The 20978-nt window shown below is 41.2% G+C and overlaps 1 protein-coding gene across 8 annotated transcripts in view; it reads left to right on the top strand.

Annotated features, from left to right (window-relative positions):
• The window catches only part of PRDM5 (PR domain containing 5), a 253905-nt gene that overhangs the window by 18310 nt on the left and 214617 nt on the right, over positions 1-20978 (top strand). For 6 of the 8 annotated variants that reach the window (XM_010858313.1, XM_010858314.1, XM_010858312.1 and 3 more), the window contains exons 2-4: positions 12477-12560; positions 13400-13497; positions 14682-14760. In XM_010858313.1, the coding sequence (XP_010856615.1) occupies positions 12477-12560; positions 13400-13497; positions 14682-14760 (261 nt within the window). Of the gene's footprint in view, positions 1-12476; positions 12561-13399; positions 13498-14677; positions 14761-20978 lie in introns of those variants that run through there. The other 2 variants (XM_010858315.1, XM_010858316.1) reach the window with 2 other exon arrangements.

Genomic DNA, 20978 nt, shown 5'->3' with positions numbered 1-20978 from the left:
TACTATATTCGTTGATTAGCTCTAGTGATTTTCTGGTGGAATCCTTAGGGTTTTCTATGCTTAGTATCATGTTACCTGCATCTAGTAAGGATTTTGCTTCTTCTTTTCTGATTTGGATTCGTTTTATTTCTTTTTTCTTCTGATTGTTGTGGCTAGGACTTCCAAAATTAGGTTGAATAATCGTGGCAAGAGTGGGCACCCTTGTCTTGCTCCTGATCGTAGAAGAAATGCTTTCCGTTTTCACCATTGAGAATAGTATTGGCTGTGGGTTTGTTGTATATGGCTTTTATTATTTTGAGGTGGGTTCCTTCTATGCGTACTTTCTGGAGAGTTTTTTAAAATCATAAATGGGTGTTGAATTTTGTCAAAAGCTTTTTATGCATCTATTGAGATGATCATATGGTTTTTATCTTTCAGTTTGTTGATATGGTGTATCCCATTGATTGATTTGTGTATACTGAAGAATCCTTGCGTCCCTGAGATAAATCCCACTTGATCATGGTGTATGATCTTTTCATGTGTTGTTGGAGTCTATTTGTTGGAATTTTGTTGAGGATTTTGCTTCCTTGTATGTTCTTAATTTTTTTTTTTTTTTGAATGCCAGTGTCATGCAAAACAAGAGTGTAGTAAATAGTATTTATGCTCTGAAATACATGCTTTTGTTTTGTCCGGTTATTAGTGGAGGAGTTTGGATCAGTCTGGGTAGGAGATAAGGTGGGTTTGCGTTATGTTGTTTTTGTTTCTTTCAGTGAAGCGCAGGCTTCAGGCTGTGAGGCTAGGCTGCCTTGTGGCTCGGGCGGTGCTCCGGGTCTCAGTGTCTGTGGCTGCCTCAGTCAGTCCGGTAGGAGGTCAGGCGGGCCTTCTTCTCTCAGTGAGCCCCAGGCTCCGGGCTCTTTTGGGCTGCCTTGCGGCTCGGGCGGTGCTCTGGGTTTTTCTCAGTGTCTGTAGCTGCCTCCGTTTCCTCCTGTCCCTGAGTGCCTGCACCATAGAGGGGTCCTCTCACCCAGCTGCACGCTCTGCCCTAACCCTGTAGTAGACTGCTGTGTTGTTATTTGAGGTCTCTGTTCTCTGGTTCAGTTTCACTCTTATCTGGGGTTGGTTTATCAGCCTGAGCTCTGGGAGTTGAATTTCCATAGCATTCCTATCTCTCTTTCCCATGAGAGCCAAACGTTTGTCTTGCATCAGTGGTTGATGTTCTGTGGGAGAGTGCTTCCTGTCCATACCCAAGGGTAGGCATCCTCTGAGCGTTGTGGTACAGGTTCCTTAGCCTCCTGCCCCTCCTTCAGTGGCAGTGGGTCTTTACTCGTGTCTTGGAGGTGACAGAGTTTGCTGCTTTTCTTCTTACAGGGCAGAAGGGTCAGGGTGGGAGATGCAGGGAGCGCATGTTTTGCAGCAGCTGCCGTTCTCTTATGCCTGCACCACTGAAGGTGGCTCTGTCCTCCCTTCTGTCCCCTGGTTTCCCTTATATGGAGACGTCCTTGGAAGGGAGTCTAAGCGTGTGAGCTCCCCTTGGGTTTGCGGCTGCCGTTGGTTCTAACACAGGCAAGCTGTTTCACATGCATTCTTTAGCAAACTTAAAATGTTAGTTGATTTCTCACTTGTATGGTAGTGGGCAGCTCCTCCTTATGATTTGCCGTAGATAACCTAGTGCTCTCCTCAAGAAAAGTAATTATTTTATAGTTAATCAACCTTTCTTATTTTTAGGGTAGGAGTGAATCCTTGATGAATATTGAACTTTGAAAAATTTAACATTAATGGCATTTCTATATTTTCTTACTGTTTTTAATACTTAACAAATCTATCAGTTTTGAAAAATATTTTAAAATCTCCCACTCAGGTTCTTCTTGCATTTCTCATATTTTTATGCTGCTGGTTTCTTACTGTTCTGTATTCTTCATACGTACACTTTATATCATTATGTAATGTTCTGTTTTACTCTGGTGAGTTCAGCCATTAATTGAACCTTGTCTGATACACCATTGCCTTTGTTTTCTTTGCTTTTATCTGTATATTTTTGTCTACCCAGTTCAATAAATTTTTTTATTACTTTCTTTTATCTTTTTGTAATCATGTGTAGCTAGGTTATAGTACATAATGCAGATTTATAATCTCTTCATTTCATAAGAGATTTAAAACTTCATATTTAGTGTAATGACTGATATAACTGATTTTTATTCTTGTCATCTTTATGCTTATCACTTTATCGTTGTATTTTAATTTTCCTTATTTTTGCTGTCCAAGTCACTGTTCATCCTTTTTCCCTCTCTTCTTAAGTGCAACTCACACCTCAATTTGATGATTTACTTTTCCCCTTTCATAATCAGATGCATGTCACTTTTATTTGATAGCTGGCACTCAGCCATTTTCTCCACACATATGGTTTTGCCCACAGGATGCTCATTTCTGTGTTAACTTCCCTCATCTCCTCCCTCACCCATTGCTCCCCCCAACCTCTGCCTACTGTACAACCTTGGAATTGCTTTTATCTTCCTGCCTGCCTGCCACCCCACTAAGTTTTGACAAAATGGTGTGTTACTTAATTTCTTTAAAAACATTTTTTTTATTGCTTATACATATTAAGTTTCATAGAAAGAACATGTCTGCGTAGCTTTCTTTTGGTGATGACAGTTGAACAATACTCATAAAACATAACTGTTCTTGAGTAACTAATAATTACCAAAAATCATAATTGTACAATATTGAAAAATATACAAAAAATACGATTATTGGAGAACAGTTGCTCTACAGTGTTGTGTAGGCCTCTGCCGCACATCCTCACGAATCAGCCACAGGTACACGTATTTCCCTCCCCCTGAGCCCCCTCCAAGTTCCCAGCCCACCCAGCCCTCGGGGTTGTCACAGAAAAGAGTGGAGCTCTGTGTCACACCGCGAGTGCTCCCAGGCTATCTGTTTACATGCGTGGTAGTGTGTGTATTTCCACGCTGTGCTCTCAGTTCGTCTCTCTCCACTGTTCTCTGTGTCTGTGTCTGCATTCCTGCCGTGCAGATAGTTTCATCAGTACCGTATTTCTAGATTCCACATGGATGCTTTAACATACAGGATTTGTGTTGCTCTGACTTCCTTCACTTCGTATAATAGGCTCTAGGTTCGTCCACCTCATTAGAACTGACTTGAATGAATTATTTTTTATAGCTGAGTAATATTCCATTGTCTGTATGTACCACAGCTTCTGTATCCATTCATCTGTTGGTGGACATCTGGGCTGCTTCCATGTCCTAGCTCTTGTAAGACTGCTGCAGTGAACGTTGGGGTACACGTGTCTCTTTCAATTATGGTTTTTTCATGGTATATGCCCAGTAGTAGGATTGTTGGGTCATACGGTAGTTCTGTTCCTAGTTTTTTTAAGGGATCTCCATACTGTCTTCCATGGTAGCTGTGCCAATTTACATTCTCACCAGCAGTGCGAGAGGATTCCCTTTTCCCACATCCTCTTGACCATTTATTGTTTGTAGATATTTTAATGATGGCCATTCTGACGTGAGGAGAAACCTCTTTACCCAGTTAATTGTGTTTCATTAATTTTGTGTGTTTGTGTACCATCTATTCATTTTATTTTTCTGATTTCTTTCATTTATTCTGGCTCATTTATTTAGAAACTTTTCAGTTCTTTTTCTCATATCATGTGGATAATATTGTGTCTGAATCTGTGTGTATCATCAAACAGCTCTCCTTCCCATCAGACTGTGAAGGATTTCCTGACTGGATATGTGATTCTCAGGTTGTTGTGTTTCTCTTTCAACTTATTCTCCAAAATATTTAACTAGGCAATTATGTGTTTTTAATTTTAGAAGTTTCTTTATTGAGTGCTGCACTTGAATCTCCTTAAATTCCCTTATGTAATTGACATATTCTGTTTATTTATTTATTTTGCCATGCTTCATGGCCTGTAGGATTTTAGTTCCCCGACCAGGGATTGAACCAAGATCATCGACAGTGAGAGCATGGAGTCTTAACCACTGGACTACCAGGAAACTCCCAACGTAATTCCCTTTAATTAAAGTACTCTCTCCTATAGATGTTCTGTTTTACAAGTATGGATCTTATTTTTCTGTTTGGTCTCCCTCGTAGGCAGCTGGGCCCTTGTATAGGCAGTCTGCTGTGGTGGTTTTACTGATGCTCACGACGGGTTATTGGGGAACACTGTGGCATCAGTCCTGCCCTGAAGGCAGACGGCTCTTTGTGGCCTGCAGTGGCAGGTGGGCTCTCAGCTGCCTCCTGGCTTTCTGGTCTCCTTGCACTTTGCTGGGCTGCAGGGATAGGACGGACTGTGGGCTGTGGCCCTGCCTTCTGTGACTTCCAGCTTCTTTACAGGATCCCCTGGTTCCCAGTCCTCAGCACTGCCTCTTGTGCTGTTTTCCAGTGAAGTACTCAGGCTTTTTGGGAGAATGCCTCACACCGGTTCTGTGCCAGGACCTAAGACTTCACTTATGCAGCTTCACATACATGCTCGTGGAAGTTGTTTTGCTCAAGAGAACAACTGGCTTAGAGCTGGGGTTGAAGGAAAAGGTGCTCCTTTCAGGTTATCGTATTCCAGAATCACTTCTCCTTCACAGCTCTCCTGCATTTCCCATTTCATACTCCTTTTATAACTGATGCATTTTTCTGCTGTATCCTGGGCACTAGCGCAGTTCTTTGCTGATGTTTGCTGTGTCAGCTCAGAGTAACAGGCACCTGCAGTAATCTAAACCTCAGAGGTTATGCTCTCTCAGTAACAAGGTGTGCATTTGCTGCTATCAGTTCAGTGGCTGCAGATGTCAGGGTGGAAAATTTTGCGATTCTCTCGGGCTTAAAATGGCTGCTTTAGCCCCAGCTATCATGATCTTATTCCAGATGAGGATAAAGAGGAAGTAACCAAGGCATTAGGGTGTTTGTTACCTGCCGACTCAGCTCTCATTTAAGAGCTTTTGTGGTTGGTTCATACTATGATTTCTGCTTTCAGGTTGTTAGCTCTCCACTCTGCCTAAATGGAGAGCTGATAATGCAGTTTTTCTACCTAGATACATTAGTGCCCTCACAAAGGTCAGTGTTCTAATACTAACGAGAAAGGAAAAGAAGATTGGATATTCTTCATATTGAGCTTTTTAGAAATGCGCTTTTTTGGTGGCCTGCTTGAATTGCAAGAGCACACACATGCACAATAGTTGGCCTTGAAATATAATTATATTCTAAGTGGGGACTCTAGCCTCCTTTTGTGAAAAACATTATTTTACATATAAATGATTCAACTGCAGATTGATTCACTTTAATATAACTTGTTTCATTTATATGTATATGTGTTTTATTTGCTGAACCATTTCAAAGTAAATTACAGGCATTATGACCATTCGTTCCTCCATATTTCAGCATAAGGACATTTTCCTAAATAGCCATACTATCATTTTAGCATCCAACAAAAATAAGTGATTTCTTAATGTCTTCTAATTTCAGCCCATATTCAAATTACTCTAAGTACCTCCAAAATGTTTTTATAGCTGTTTATTTTTGAACTAGAATTCTCATGGACCACCTCTTATACTTAGTTATGTCTATTAAATCTCTCTTAACAGTCTCCCTCTTCCCATTCCCTTAAAAACAAAACAAAGCAAAAAAAAAAAAACAAAACAGTTATTCTCTGAAGAGAGCAGGCTCTTTGTTTGTGGTATTTGTTTTCTCAAGGCACATTATTTAATGTGTTTCTCTGTTGGTGGTGGTGTTCAGCTGCTAAGTCATGTCGACACTTCTGCGATCCCATGGACTGTCCAGGAGAAAGGCTCCTCTGTCCATGGGATTCTCTCAGTAAGACTACTGGAATAGGTTGCCATTTCCCTGTCCGGGGGTTCTTCCCGACCCTGGGATTGAACCCACTCTCCTGCATTGCAGGTGATTCTTTACTGCTGTGCCGCCCGGGAGCCCTATTTGTTTCTTTGTCTTCTGTATATCTTCTAATATGAGGGTTAGATATGTACTTTAAAAAAAAACAACACACAAAACCACACTGATATGTGTTAAGCACTTCTGTCTGCCCTCAGGAGCCTCAGGAAACAATGAGTCTCGGCCGTGGGAGGCAGGAAGGAGCACAGGCGGCGTCTCCCGCTCTCCGCTTACGTGGTGCACCTGTGCTCCCTTCTAGATGGTGGGGTCTCCTCAGGCGCCTGGAGAGAGACAGGACAAGGGGAAGAGGTCTGTGCCCTCTGGAGGTGCCTGGAGAGCCTAGCAAACGCCCCTGTCACATGTCCCTGTGACAGACACTGGGGAACGAAGGGCTGGGATGATTTACTTCATTCTGTGTTTTAGTAGCAGGCATCTAAGATGGTCTTTCTCTTAGTAATGCCAACACTGCGCTGATGCAGCTTGCCATTGTAAAGATGTAACATAATCTGTAGGTTCATACTGTATGGATACCTATTTTACTGTCATGCTTTTACCTAATGGTTTTAGCATTCATTTGATAATCTTTGCCTGAATCAGTTCCTCCTCTTTTTATAAATTAGATTCCTCTGTAAAGAAGAGCTTTCCTTCATTATCTTCTGCTGTTTGGTTATCCTGATGTAGTATTATTGTTGAAAAGAGGAGAAAATGCTTAGTTCTTTCTCTTTATTATTTTTTATAGGCTAATATGGCAAATGAGGTGTTTCAAAAATTCTTTTTTTCTCTTTCTGACAATCACTATGGACTTAAGAATGTGTTAATGTTTCAATTACACTCTTGTTTTCTTTGATTCTCAAATTGTTTTAAGTTTGGTCTATGGACGCTAGGATTTGAAAGCTGAAAGGAATCTTGCTGCTGCTGCTAAGTCGCTTTAGTCGTGTCCGACTCTGTGCGACCCCATAGACGGCAGCCCACCAGGCTCCCCTGTCCCTGGGATTCTCCAGGCAAGAACACTGGAGTGGGTTGCCATTTCCTTCTCCAATGCATGAAAGTGAAAAGTGAAGGTGAAGTCGCTCAGTCGTGTCCAACTCCTAGCGACCCCATGGACTGCAGCCCACCAGGCTCCTCCGTCCATAGGATTTGCCAGGCAAGAGTACTGGAGTGGGGTGCCATGCCTTCTCCTAGAAATCAGCTAATCCATATCTATGACTTCCCAGGTGCTTTAGTTGTAAAGGATCTGCCTGCCAGCGCAGAAGACACAGGTTTGATCCCTGGCTCGGGAAGATCCTCTGGAGAAGGAAATGACAACCCACTCTAGTATTCTTGCCTGGAAAATCCCGTGGACAGAGGAGCCTGGCAGATTACAGTCCGTGGGGTCACAGAGTCTGACATGACCGAGCGACTAAACAACAAGGAATCTTAGAAATCAGCAAATCTGGATCTCCAAGTTTTATAGCTGAGGAAACAAGCTCAGAAGCTCGTCCACTCTGTTGTGTCACAGGTAATTAGCGGCAGAGTAGGGGTTAGGATCCAGGTCTCTGGAATCCTCAGTGCTTTCCTCACTGAGCAAAGCTTTCAGCAGTAAAGCTTGCTTTCACATTCTTGCTAATAATATTAGTCAAAATGACAGAAAATGGCCCACATGTTTCCAGTCATACATTTTTTTATTAAAAGTTATTGTCTAGTCTTGGTGGGTCCCAAGTTGAATGGATATTTATCTGCATTGTTTAGAAAGCGAAGAAGCACTGTTGTAGTCTCAGCGTTGAGCTAGTCGGAGAAGTGAGTTTGACTTGGACAATTTGGTGTTTGCAGGTTGAATTTGTCTTACAGTCACATTTTATTTGATCTGCACAGAATTTTGGAAACTTGAAATTTATTGCCTATATATATATATACACAGAGAGAGAGAGAGAGAGAATACTAGTGATTTCATATACAAATTTAAATTGTTGGTTTCAGTAAAATATTCAGTTGGAGTTGGAAAGCTTTTAAATGTGCATGTCCCTCCAGCTGCCCTCCTGGCCACTCCCTGCTCTATCCTGTATATATTTTTGTCTGATGTTGTGCTGCTTTCCTGCCTCATCTTGTAAGCATTTGGGTTAGTGATTCTTTAGATCGTTGGAAGCAAGGAATTCTAGGAAGATTTCTTGAATATAGGTTGAAGGTAGTAATAATCAGACCCACAAACAGCAAGAAAATGGTAGAGTTGATAGGTTTTTTTTTTTTTTGCTGCTAGTATGAGATCTTCAACAGCTAAATCACGAAGTAAAACCAATGATGACAAGAAGTCAGCTAGAAATTTTTGAAATTTTCAAGGAGATAGTTAGAAATGTTGCTTTCCTTCTAGTCATTAATTATGAACCTCACGTTGGGTGTTGAATAGGCTCGTGCACCTGGTCAGAAATATCTGCTAGAGAAGGGAATGGCAACCCACTCCAGTATGGCCTGGGAAATCCCAGGGACAGAGGAGTCTAGTGGGATATGGTCCATGGGGTTGCAAAGAGCAACTGAAAACACACATGCATATATAATTTATATTATATATGATGAATCCTATGAAATTTTCATATATCAAACATGATTAAATACTAGCAATTTCATACAGTTCAACCAAAAGAAAAAAGTTACAAGTATATGGAGTGTGCGCCCTAAATTAGTACATTACCCAAGCAATATGAAGCCTGCTGAGGTAGGAGAGACTTACTCTTAGGTTAGAAGTATCATAGAAAATGGTTAGTGAATAAAGCTGTGTATACATTGAAATTACGATTATGAGGAAGTGCTGCTTGTATAATAGAAATGACAGTGAACAGAGAGAGAATGGGGCTGGACAGCAGGTGCCGGGATTCTTAGGGGAAGGCTAAGAGTGGGTCCAGTAAGTATAAAAATTTCATCAAAAGCCAAATATAAATTGTTTTAATTGTCTTCAGTGTTTCTTACCACAAGTATATGGGTATCTAAGAGTTAACTATTGATATTTTATAATCTTGCAGCCACAGAAACTCAAGTTTATTTGATCGCATCATCCCAGTATACTCACTAGTGTGCTTTGAAGGCAATTTTACGAAATCGAGAGAGCTAAATATAAATTTATCTCCTCTATCTGAATTTTATGTCAGTGTATTTCAAATTGAATTGCAGCCCATTGGTGCGTTGTGAAATTAATTTGATTATTCACTTCTGTCAAAACTAGTGTTTTTTCAAAAGTGAAGTAAAATGGAGTAGAAAATATGAAATACATTGTACAGAGTAAGGGCAGTGTTACTTCAAGACGTTTACATTTTAGTTTTTAAAGCGTGTGTTTCTGTGCACAGCTGACCTTTGACCAACATGGGAGTTAGTCCACACATAGCATACGGCTGGCCCTCCACATCTACGGTTCTTCCACACCTGTGGATTCAACCAGCCAGGGTGACGCGACTGAAATATCCGTTTAAGTGGACCCACACAGTTGCAACTGTGTTAAGGGTCAGCTGTGTATATGTGCGTATACTAGAACAAGATGCAGAATGTATTTCTTGGCTCGAGTGAGAAATTTGAAAGCTGTACTTATTATAGTTTGGTAGTTTTATTTTATGACAAAGTGATTGCTCACTATTAGTAGCAAAGCTTTAAACTCAGATTCCTGATTCTTATTTTGAGTTTTCAAAGCTTAAGAACTTTAATAATCTTACTCGGTCTGCATCTAAGCAGGCGTTTTCCCCCTAATCCCAGTTGTTTTCTTGGGTTTCTGTCTCTTTTCAGGCGTTTGAACCCTGCTTAAGTGCCTGATACAGTTTTCCGTGTCCTCTGGATTTGTGCCGTGGAGAGGGGCTGACTGGCACAGGCACATCTCTTTGGAAAGTGTATTCTCAGATGGTTTTCTTCCGCAGTAGTTGATGAAGGCTAAATATATGACGAAGTGGAGTGAAAAGTTGAACTATATATGCATTAATACCAAATCCTCAAATGTATTGCTCAAAAAACTGCGTAATACTTGGTTTTTGTCTTTGAAGTTGGCTAAAATAGCCAAATAGCAATCTGCCTGTTGGTGTACTTGTTTTTGGTTTATTTAGGATTATAGTTTTGATTTCAGGGGTCTTCCTAGCATTTTCTGCTTCCTAGTTAATGTTCAGCAATAGATCTTCCAGACTCTGCTGTTACTTGTGACTTCTCAGAACCTCTTTCCTGTATCTGTCAAGTGAGGGCCTGGGTTGTTGTTACCGTTTAGTCGCTAAGTCGTGTCTGACTCTCTGCGACCTCGTGCACTGTAGCCCACAAGGCTCCTCTGACCGTGGGATTCTCCAGTCAAGAATACTGGCATAGGTTGCCATTCCCTTCTCCAGGGGATCTTCCTGACCCAGGGATCGAACTCCCGCCTCCTGTATTGGCAGGCAGATTCTTCACCACTGAGCCCCCAGGGAACTGTGTTAGCTAGTTGTGCTTCCTTTAAGCTTTAACACTTAACTGTTGCCAGGAGTTGGGTTTTCTGTTGTTCATTAAGTCATTTATATTCCTTGAAACACTATTTTGGTGGCTTTTCCCCCCTTAACAATGTTCATCAGAAGTTCCGCCATGTCCTTATGGAGGGAAGGGTTCTACTGTAGAATAGTCACGGAAGGTTTGGGGGAGACTCACAAGGACGTGCGGGATCCCGTGTCTTCTCTGAACCATGTCTGTGGCATGCTTGGCTGGACAAGCATGACCCCACTCCCAGTCCCTCCAGCCCCTGCTTGATTGCCTTATTGTGAAGACAGTTTTGCTCACCATCCACCCTGCCTCACAGATCCCTCCCTGTGGGGGCCACTCCTGGTTTTGCCAGCGGTTCTTATCTGGGAATTTGTCCCATACACAGCTTTCCACATCCCACTCCCAGAGATTCTGATTTTAATAAGCTCAGGATTCTGAATTTGAAACAAGTGACCCTGGTGAATGAATCTCTTGATGGTGATTCAAAGCTTGTGCTTGGAGAAGCCCGGGTTCATGGAATGCCTCCTTGGTTGATTGAAGGATTGGCAGGAGAATTTAAACTTTGTTTATGAACAGTCTTCCTTTGAGAGTGGCAAGCCTACTTCTTTTCTGTTCATAATTGGGGTGAATTTATAGTTTTTATGGAAATCAGGTGATTTTCTGCCTGGTAGGCTTGTCTCTCAGGTCAGGCAAGACTCTGCTTCTCGTGGCTGCAGAGGTTTGAAACATTAAAGTATGATGTTCAGAGTCTTGTCAGAATGTAAATGTTGAGCAATTTAACCCTTTTATGTTGGCTCCTGTGTTGTGGTTTCAGGCTGTTTGGCTAAAAATAGATTAAGTTGGATTTAGATATGTAAATATTTTCTGTTGGGTAAATTATTTAATATTTTAAATGTGTTTCAATCACTGGGCAGGAAGATTTAGAGAAAAATTTTTTCCAGAAGAGAAATAATAGTTTATTTTTGTATCTTGATTATTGATTATTGTACTAATTCATTTTCTTTTTTTTTTAAATTTTATTTTATTTTTAAACTTTACATAATTGTATTAGTTTTGCCAAATATCAAAATGAATCCGCCACAGGTATACATGTGTTCCCCATCCTAAACCCTCCTCCCTCCTCCCTCCCCATACCATCCCTCTGGGTCGTCCCAGTGCACGAGCCCCAAGCATCCAGTATCGTGCATCGAACCTGGACTGGCAACTCGTTTTTTACATGATATTTTACATGTTTCAATGTCATTCTCCCAAATCTTCCCACCCTCTCCCTCTCCCACAGAGTCCATAAGACTGTTCTATACATCAGTGTCTCTTTTGCTGTCTCGTACACAGGGTTATTGTTACCATCTTTCTAAATTCCATATATATGCGTTAGTATACTGTATTTATGTTTTTCCTTCTGGCTTACTTCACTCTGTATAATAGGCTCCAGTTTCATCCACCTCATTAGAACTGATTCAAATGTATTCTTTTTAATGGCTGAGTAATACTCCATTGTGTATATGTACCGCAGCTTTCTTATCCATTCATCTGCTGATGGGCATCTAGGTTGCTTCCATGTCCTGGCTATTATAAACAGTGCTGCGATGAACATTGGGGTACACGTGTCTCTTTCCCTTCTGGTTTCCTCAGTGTGTATGCCCAGCAGTGGGATTACTCTCCAGAAAACAGGAATAGAAGGAACACACCTCAACATAATAAAAGCTATATATGACAAACCCACAGCAAACATTATCCTCAATGGTGAAAAATTGAAAGCATTTCCTCTAAAGTCAGGAACAAGACAAGGGTGCCCACTTTCACCATTACTATTCAACATAGTTTTGGAAGTTTTGGCCACAGCAATCAGAGCAGAAAAAGAAATAAAAGGAATCCAAATTGGAAAAGAAGAAGTAAAACTCTCACTGTTTGCAGATGACATGATCCTCTACATAGAAAACCCTAAAGATTCCACCAGAAAATTACTAGAAATAATCAATGACTGTAGTAAAGTTGCAGGATATAAAATCAACACACAGAAATCCCTTGCATTCCTATACACTAATAATGAGAAAACAGAAAGAGAAATTAAGGAAACAATTCCATTCACCATTGCAATGAAAAGAATAAAATACTTAGGAATGTACTAATTCATTTTCAATATAATCATTACTATTCAGGGTGAAAAGTTTGGACCCTTTGCTGGAGAGAAGAGAATGCCTGAAGATTTGGATGAAAATATGGATTACAGATTGATGTGGGAGGTGAGAATCTGATTTTAAATATTTAAAATATGTTTCTCTTTGTACTATTTAATTCATTTATAAGGTTAGGTTAATAGATAATTGATATTAGTTGACTGTTTAAGCATTGAATGTTTTAGTTTTAAGGAACCTGAGTACCTTGAGAGTTTAGCATTTAAAAAAAATTGTTGAAATATATAACTAGATAATTATTCTAGAACTCTGAATCAGTTTATATACTTCATCATTAAAAATGTTTAATTAATTGATTTATTTGTCTGACCTCGCCAGTTCTTATTTGCAGCCTGTGAGGTCTTCGCTCTTTGCTGTGGCATGTGGGGTTTTTTTTAGTTGCTGCATGTGAACTTTCAGTTGTGCCATATGGGATCTAGTTCCCTGACTAGGGATTGAACCTGGGCCTCGTGCATTGGGAGCCTGGAGTCTTAGCTACTGGACCACCAGGAACGTCACTGTACTTCATCATTAAAAATAAGTCATCCATGAATAAGGATGTTTGGATTTAAAGATAAGCATATTCTTTTTATGGATTTAGAATTTGATTTCTGAAAATGAAATTATGTTTTTTGTTTAACTTTTATTTCCCAATTGCAGTTCTAATTGCACAGGAACAATTCCGAGCTTTATATTGGAACAGAAATCCCAGCTTAAAATGTACCTTACTTTTAAAAACATATTTAAAGAACTATGACACTGTTGATAGTCTTTTGCAATCTAAAGTCTCTCTAATGCAGGAATTTATATATGCAAATACACATACATATATATTATGTATATATTTGGAGAATTTTCATCCTAGCTTATGGCACTTACTTTCATTACTGTTCTTTTCTAATCTTTAGAAAAAGAAGGGCCTAGGGGGTGGAAATGGAAAAACAGAGGTGTGGATATTGTTCGAGAAAAGCTGGAAAAGGAAACTCAGTTCCAAGCATTTTATTTGGTGGGTTCCATGAGGGGGTTGGGAGCTGAGGTATGTGTGGATGGGGCTGAGAGAAGTAGGATCGTTAAATCAGAGAGGGATGCAGCGCTGGACCAGAGAACCAGGCATACGCCATCTCTCTGAATGTGCATTTATCAGTTAGGGTCACCAGAGGTGTGGGTGGGGGGGTGTGTTTCCCCCAGGGGATTGGCTCACATGATTGTTGGGGTGCCACGCTGGAGCCTGTAGGCTGGAAACTCAGACGGGAGCTAAGACTCCGGTCTTGAGGAAGAACTTCTCGAGCATACCTGTTTTTGCAGTTGAGTCCTTTGGTTTGGTCAAAGGCCACGCAGAGTGTTGACAGTAATCTCCTTTATTTAAAGTCAGCTGACTGTAGATGTTAGCCACATCTGTAAAACACCTTCAGTGAAACCTGGGTTACTATTTGATTAAATAACTGGGTACTGCCATCTGACCAAATTGACACATAAAACTGTACTATCTGCAAGCAAAACAGATTTTTAAGCATCACCGTATTGCTGAAACTGTTGGATGTAGGGAGTAGGGTTGCTTGAGAAGGAGATTCTTGAAAGATTTCTGAAGTGCAGGTGATGGAAAATGGGAATTTTATAATATAGTCTTTAAGTGGAAAATGTTACAGGTTTTCCTTAATTTAATATACTTTTTTAATTGTTTATGTTTATAAACCTAAAAAGATTGCTAATGCCCTTAACTGTTTTTTGGGCTTCCCTGGTGGCTCAGACGGTAAAGTGTCTGCCTGTAATGTGGGAGACCTGGGTTTGATCCCTGCGTTGGGAAGATCCCCTGGAGAAGGCAATGGCAACCCACTCCAGTATTCTTGCCTGAGAAATTCCATGGATGGAGGAGCCTGGTGAGCTACAGTCCACAGGATCGCAGAGTCTGACACAACTGAGCGACTTCAGTGGGTTTCTGTTTTTCTATAAGGTGTTAACTTTCTTAGCAGTTAATTTTTTTACCATAAAAATTTTCAAAAATCAAACATTTATGTGACAAAATAAATAAGCCACACATGATAAAAACATAAGTTATTAAAGAGGTCATTAATGACTTTTGATATTTGTTTTATTGTCTCTAAAAGTTTTAATGTTGTGGTCAGGTTAATATCTTGCACAGCTGGTAATGCTAAGCACATAATGATTATCATTTTTATTTTGAAAAAGAAGTCTTCCATATGGGCAATGTAAGGAGGCTGCCAGTGCCACAGTAGACCATCTCTGCATTCTGTGTTCCTGTGGTTCTATGGTATCTTTATTGATTGTTTTTACATTTCAATAATATACCCAATTCTCTCACTTTTCTACCTAAAGAGCTATTGATTATTAAATCATTCTGTATTCAGGTGGTGTTATACTCATGTAATGATTGCTGTTCTCTGTTTTCTTTTACTTTTTATTTTATGCCTGTTTTGATTAAACAATATTTGTACTTGTGACCCAGTTCAGAAGGGTACTGGTGAAGAGGCTTCCTGTGCTCCACAAGCCCTCTCTTCTCACCTAACAGCTTGGATTCCTTTAATCCAGGGTTCACGTGCTTCTCCCTCATGGACTCCTTCCTTCCGAGTCTGGTCTTCAGGGTGGCTTGTTGCTGGGCTCTGCGCTGCACTCTTGCACTGCTGGGCAGGGCAGAGGATGCTCTCAGTGTTACAGCTTCTTGGGGGAGCATTTGAAAACAATCAACAAACCATCTGAACTGCAGCAAAGGTTTGCTGTTGGCTAGCTTTAGTTCTGTTCCTTATTGTGTTAATGGAGAGAGTGGCTTCCTATCCTTGAGATGCATTCTTCAAGTCCATTTTTGATGTTTTAGCTTTGGAGCTGCCAGGATTCAGAGGGTGCACAGAGAAAGGAGGATGACTGGTTCTACTGCAGTCTTCCCCTCTTGGAACCCTTTGAACCCTCTCAAAGGGAGATAGTGAGCCTTCCCTCCCCTGGTGGGTAATTTGGGACCAGTTACTTAAGTCATTTCTAAGTAACAGTGATAAAGAATACGCTAGCCAATGCAGGAGATGCAGGTTCAATCCAGATTCCCTGGAAATGGTAATGGTAACCCCCTCCAATATTCTTATGTGAGAAATCCCATGGACAGAGGAGCCTGGCAGACTGCAGTCTCTGAGGTCACAAAAGAGTCAGACACAACTTAGAGACTAAGTACACCCAGTGGCTCTAGAGTGAACCACTTTCAGCTCTCAGATATGTGGTCTTTCTCCAGCCAGTGGTTGTCTATGCTGTGGTTATGGAGCGGGAGCCAGGTAGTGCTGTGGTGTCTGCAAAGTGACGTCATGCAAGAAGGCACACGGCATGATAGCTCTTTGTCAGTTTATATTTTGGTTATGGTGTCAGCAGTTATGGTGGACAAGGCCACGGGCCCCTAGGGGGCGTTTCACACCAGAGGCTTGGAGGTACGGGTGAGGATTGTGGTTACTGGTGTGCCTGAGTCCCTGTTAGTGTGGGCCAGGTGAGGGTTTCAGTGGGGAGTGTTGACTTTGTCTGCTGCAGCCTCCCCTCTCCCTGCTGAGGGGCAGCTTGGTGCTCACCGATGCCCACTGCTCAGGGCATTCACCGGCACCTCAGCCTCCCTTTGTGTTGGCCACCAGGATTTGAGATCGGGGTCTGAAGAGACTGTCTCCTCTGTCCTTAAGTTTCCTTGATACCTCAGGGTTCTCATTTAAATTTTAGCAAAGGAATTCTGGATTTCTGAAGCCTCGGGCCAATTATAGAGTATGAAGTTGGAAACCAGTGCTCCATTGTGAATGCTTCTCATTGTTAGTTTGTGGAATGTGCGCAGTTGTCTGTATTGTATTCTGTTCCTTCCTTAAGTAGAAGTCTTTCTGCATACTTTTTCCCAGGTGGTTTGGGGTCTGAGATACATTTTCTTCTGTTCTCTACCTGCTCAGACTTGGTCTAAGACCAACATCCATTGGAGTAATGTTGTTAAAACTCTCAGTAATCTTTGTTTTTAAATCTCCAGGATCTTCTCTTTTTGTAATATTTTCTTCATTATTTCAAACTACAGCTCGAATGCCTTTTCTCCAGGCACTGTCTCTTATTCTAACACGTATCTCTAAGTTGTGGTACCTTTATATTGTGTGGGCTTCCCTAGTGGCTCAGTGGTAAAGAATCTACAGGAGATATGGGTTTGACTTCTGGGTCAGGAAGATCCCCTGGAGAAGGAAGTGGCCACCCACACCAGTATTCTTGTCTGGGAAAACCCATGGACAGAAGGCGCCTGGTGGGCCACAGTCCATGGGGTTGCGGAAGAGTCAGACACAACATAGTGACTAAACATAAACCACCTACAGATTACAGCACAGACTGCATTTCACTGCTGCCTGCTGTTCTTCAGGTATTCCACAGTGGCTGTCGATGAATTCGGTGTCTTCCTGAAGCCTCCAAATGGCTCTGCTCTGTTGGCAGGGCATCTTCCCTTCTTTTCCTGGAGCCTCCTCTTGCATTGTCTGTAAGGGATTTTTTTTGTGTGGAAACTGGCCTGGGAAGTTCTCAGAACTTGGCCTTGTTCTGATGTTTCCAGTTGAGTCATTTATTCCTAAACTTTCCATCTATTCTGAGATCACAGAGTTCTCAACCCCATTCCTCCGTCTCCTGCTTGGGATGGGTTTGTTTTCTGCTCAGTCTTTGAACACTTCCACTGAGGTAGGGTGTTCAGTGGTGTGACCTGAGCCAGGTTGAGCCAGGATGTCATGCCCTGGGCTCAGTACTCCTGGATGGTCCCTCTGTGGGCAGACAGTTCTTGCGGTTAGCCAGCTATGAACTCACATGCAGAAATCCCAAAGAACCAGATAGCAATTGGAGACTCCAGTGAAATATACCAGTCCTGGGTGATGTTTTTATTAAAAAAAAAAAATCAAATCTCTTTTACTTAGATTGATTTTTTTTTGCTATTGTATCATCTATAACTTAGTAGAAAAATATCTATCTCAATGCAAGAATAGGAAAGAAACATAACACTGTTTGAACTTTGCTGCTTAAATTGTCATGCTCTTAACATAAAGGAGCTGCAGTCTTGTAAGGGTTCCAGAGGTAACTCCTGGTGGGATACCACGAGTACAGTAAGAATAGCCTGCTTCACCTGCATGAGCCTGACTTAAAGGTGTTTAAACAGTTTTACTGTTGTTTACTTTCTGAATCTGTTCCCTTGAAGATTAATAGAGGAAAGCTGTATTTTTTACATCCGAAACTGAAAGTGAAAGTGGATCACTTGTGTCCTACTCTTTGCGACCCCATGGACTATATAGCCCACCAGGCTCCTCTGTCCCTGGGGAGTCTCCAGGCAAGAGTACTGGCATGGGTTGCCATGCCCTCCTCCGTGGGATCTTAAGGCTAGGGGAATTACCAGGGCGATTAGTCATTACGGTTTACTAGATAGCTGCATATTACAAAATGCAGAATATCAAATTATCATAGCTTTATTTATTTTAGTCAGCAGAAATGATTTTGTACCTCTGAATACATGTTTTCAAAAATGTAGCTATCAGAATTATAAGATGACAAGATTTGCAGGTATATTTGTAAGAGTTGTTAATATCCTACAGTTATAGTGAATTATTATTTCAAAATGTACATACCAGATGACCTGGGGCCCCTTTTGTCACTGGCCAAATAAATGTAGATTGTTCTTGGAAACTTCTTTCCCAACCTCCATTCTCCACTTCACTTACACACTGGTGATGCTTACTAATTAATAACTGCTCTGTGGTTCTAACAAAGAAAGAGCAGATAGGAGCCAGGTGAAGACTAAAATAGCCACCTTACTAATGAGGTGTATGTGTGGTATATATTCCATGAGCATATAATAACTCTTTTAAGTTCATGGCTCCAAAAAGTTGAATTGGTGAATCTGACTGGGATCCTCGGTTTGAATGGAGACTTTATACTCTGTTTCTTGAATCTTGCCCTGTGGACCAGAAGTGTACAAAGTGGACACTAGATACTCTGCTTCTTAAATCTTGGTCTTTGTGGCAAGAGTTAGGCCTGCAGTTTAGATTCTGAATGTATATGCCATCAGTCCTCTCATGGAGAATTGTGGCCTGACTCACACGTTCAGTTTGCAGCACATCAGAGAGCATGGGAGAGAGACAGGTGTGCAGCCTGTGGTGAAAGGCATATCCCGAGTCTGATGGTAGGTGTGCTTCCTGCACAGTAGGGAGCTGGGCACGGGAAGGAGGAGGCGTCAGTGTCTTAACAATCAGCTGAAGAGAAGGAATCAAAAGGAGAGAAGCTCAATCATTTCTCTCCCATGGAGGAAAAAGTGAGGGAATGTTTGCTGAGGACACACACACACACAGATTTAGCCTTTCTCTTTTTCTCATACTGAGAAATGATGAGGTTAGAAATTCTTCACAAAGCAGAAATAGGCATGATAAGTGAAACATGGTAGAAAGAGCAAGGATACCAGGGTCAGGCAATCTTCAGTGTGATTTCACACTGAGGATCCAGTAAAGCTTTTGCTTTCTTGGAGTTTATGTTTCAGCAGGGAAAGAGAGATACAAAACACCTTTAATGAGTAATACAAAGAAAGGTAGTGATATGGATATAAAGAAAATAAAATAGGGCAAGAAAACGTACTTTGTATGAGAACTTGAACACACTTATTACTGCTGAGAACAGCTACAAAAGACAGATTAAATATAAAAGTGATTTGTTTAAGGCCATCGAAGAGCTGATAAAGAGAAGATTCCTAGAGTGACTAAGGCTCCAGAGAGAGGAAAACTTTGAACAGATGAATTGATAATCTATAGCCTTTTTTTTCCCCTCTTGGGGAAGTGGTCAGAGCTTTGCTGATTCTGGATATGGGCAAGAGGCTGAAAATTCGACCTCAGCCCAAGAAGAGGGTTTGTGTTTGAGCACAGAGTAGCAAGTAGAGCTTTGGGCAGTGTTGTGGGGTTGGAGTGACATTATTGGAGACCCAAAGCAACTCAGAAACATTGTTGGCGCCTCCTCAAAACATTTGCAGAATTGTGAAGCTGCATGACAGAATGCTATAAAGTTAAACCATGTATGGTACTTCTAAAAGGCAGTGTTCTGCAGTTTCATGTTGCCGTAGAGGGGCCCTCAGTTGCACATCATACTTCCATTTAGAAGGAAGCACCGTATGGTGGTGCTGTAGGGATAGGATCAACTGAGGCTGGCTGAAGTCTGCCTTAACTGCAGCCAGCTTGAATCAGCCTTCATAGCTTACAGTGAACAGTTTCCACGTTGTCTGGCAGAGGTTGGGGTGAACCCTATAATATCTGCATCCTCTATTTTTTTTTTTAACTATGTAGTGTCCAACATTAATAAAATGACTAGATGCTAAGAGATAGGACCATATGACTAAAACCACAAGAAAGGCTGGACAATGGAAAGTGACTTAAGAGGATTCAGATATTGATTGGAGTTAGCAAATGAGGACTCTTAAAATAAATGTTACTAGTATGTTTTAGCAAATGGAATGGAGAAGGCACTGGTGACCCACTCCAGTACTCTTGCCTGGAAACTCCCATGGATGGAGGAGCCTGGTGGGCTGCAGTCCATAGGGTCGCTAAGAGTCAGACAGGACTGAGCGACTTCACTTTCACTTTTCACCTTCATGCATTGGAAAAGGAAATGGCAACCCACTCCAGTGTTCTTGCCTGGAGAATCCCAGGGACGGGGGAGCCTGCTGGGCTTCCATCTATGGGGTCGCACAGAGTTGGACACGACTGAAGCGACTTAGCAGCGTAGCAGCAAATAGAAGAAAAGATGAAGCAAACAGATGAGAAGATGGAGAATTTTACTAAAAATTGGGAGGTATAAATACCAGGTGGACTAGACAGAAATATTCAAACTGAAAATGTGAACTCAGTATTTGAATTAGGTATTAAATATGACACAGCAAAAGACAGGATTAGTGATGAATAAAAGAAGTCAATAGAAAATATTGAAAATGAAGCACAGAGACTAAAAATAGATATATGAAAAGTGAATTAATGTGTCTGTAATGTTAGGATCTTTTAGCACTTGATGAAGAAGGAGAAAATGAGGAAGACGCAAGTTTGATGTAATAATGGCTGAGAATTTTCCAAAACTTATTCAGGAGACTTTGGTTTGATCCTTGGGTTGGGAAGACCCCCCTGGTTACTGGAATGGGTTGCCATGTCCTTCTCCAGGGAATCTTTCCAATCCAGGGATTGAACCCAGGTCCTCCTACATTGCAGGTGCATTCTTTACCACATGAGCCACCAGGGAACCACCCCCCCCCAAAAAAAAATTACCTGGTGAATTGAAGCAGCTCTGTGAGCCTCAAATACCGCCACTGTAAAGAAAGCCACACTGGTTAGGTATATCTTGGTAAGACTATAGAAAACCAAGACAATCTTTAAAGCAGGCAGGAAAAAAAAAAAAAAAAAAGAGAGACGTTACTTTCAAAAAAGAAACAGTAATACTGAAAGCTCTCTTTTAACAGAAAAGATAAAAAAAAAAAAAAAA

The sequence above is a fragment of the Bison bison genome, unplaced genomic scaffold (genome assembly GCF_000754665.1).
Source record: "Bison bison bison isolate TAMUID 2011002044 unplaced genomic scaffold, Bison_UMD1.0 scf7180017864385, whole genome shotgun sequence".
In the NCBI taxonomy this organism is placed as follows: domain Eukaryota; kingdom Metazoa; phylum Chordata; class Mammalia; order Artiodactyla; family Bovidae; genus Bison; species Bison bison.
The sequence above is the reverse complement of the archived record's forward strand: the minus strand, read 5'-3'. Positions and strand labels throughout refer to the sequence as shown.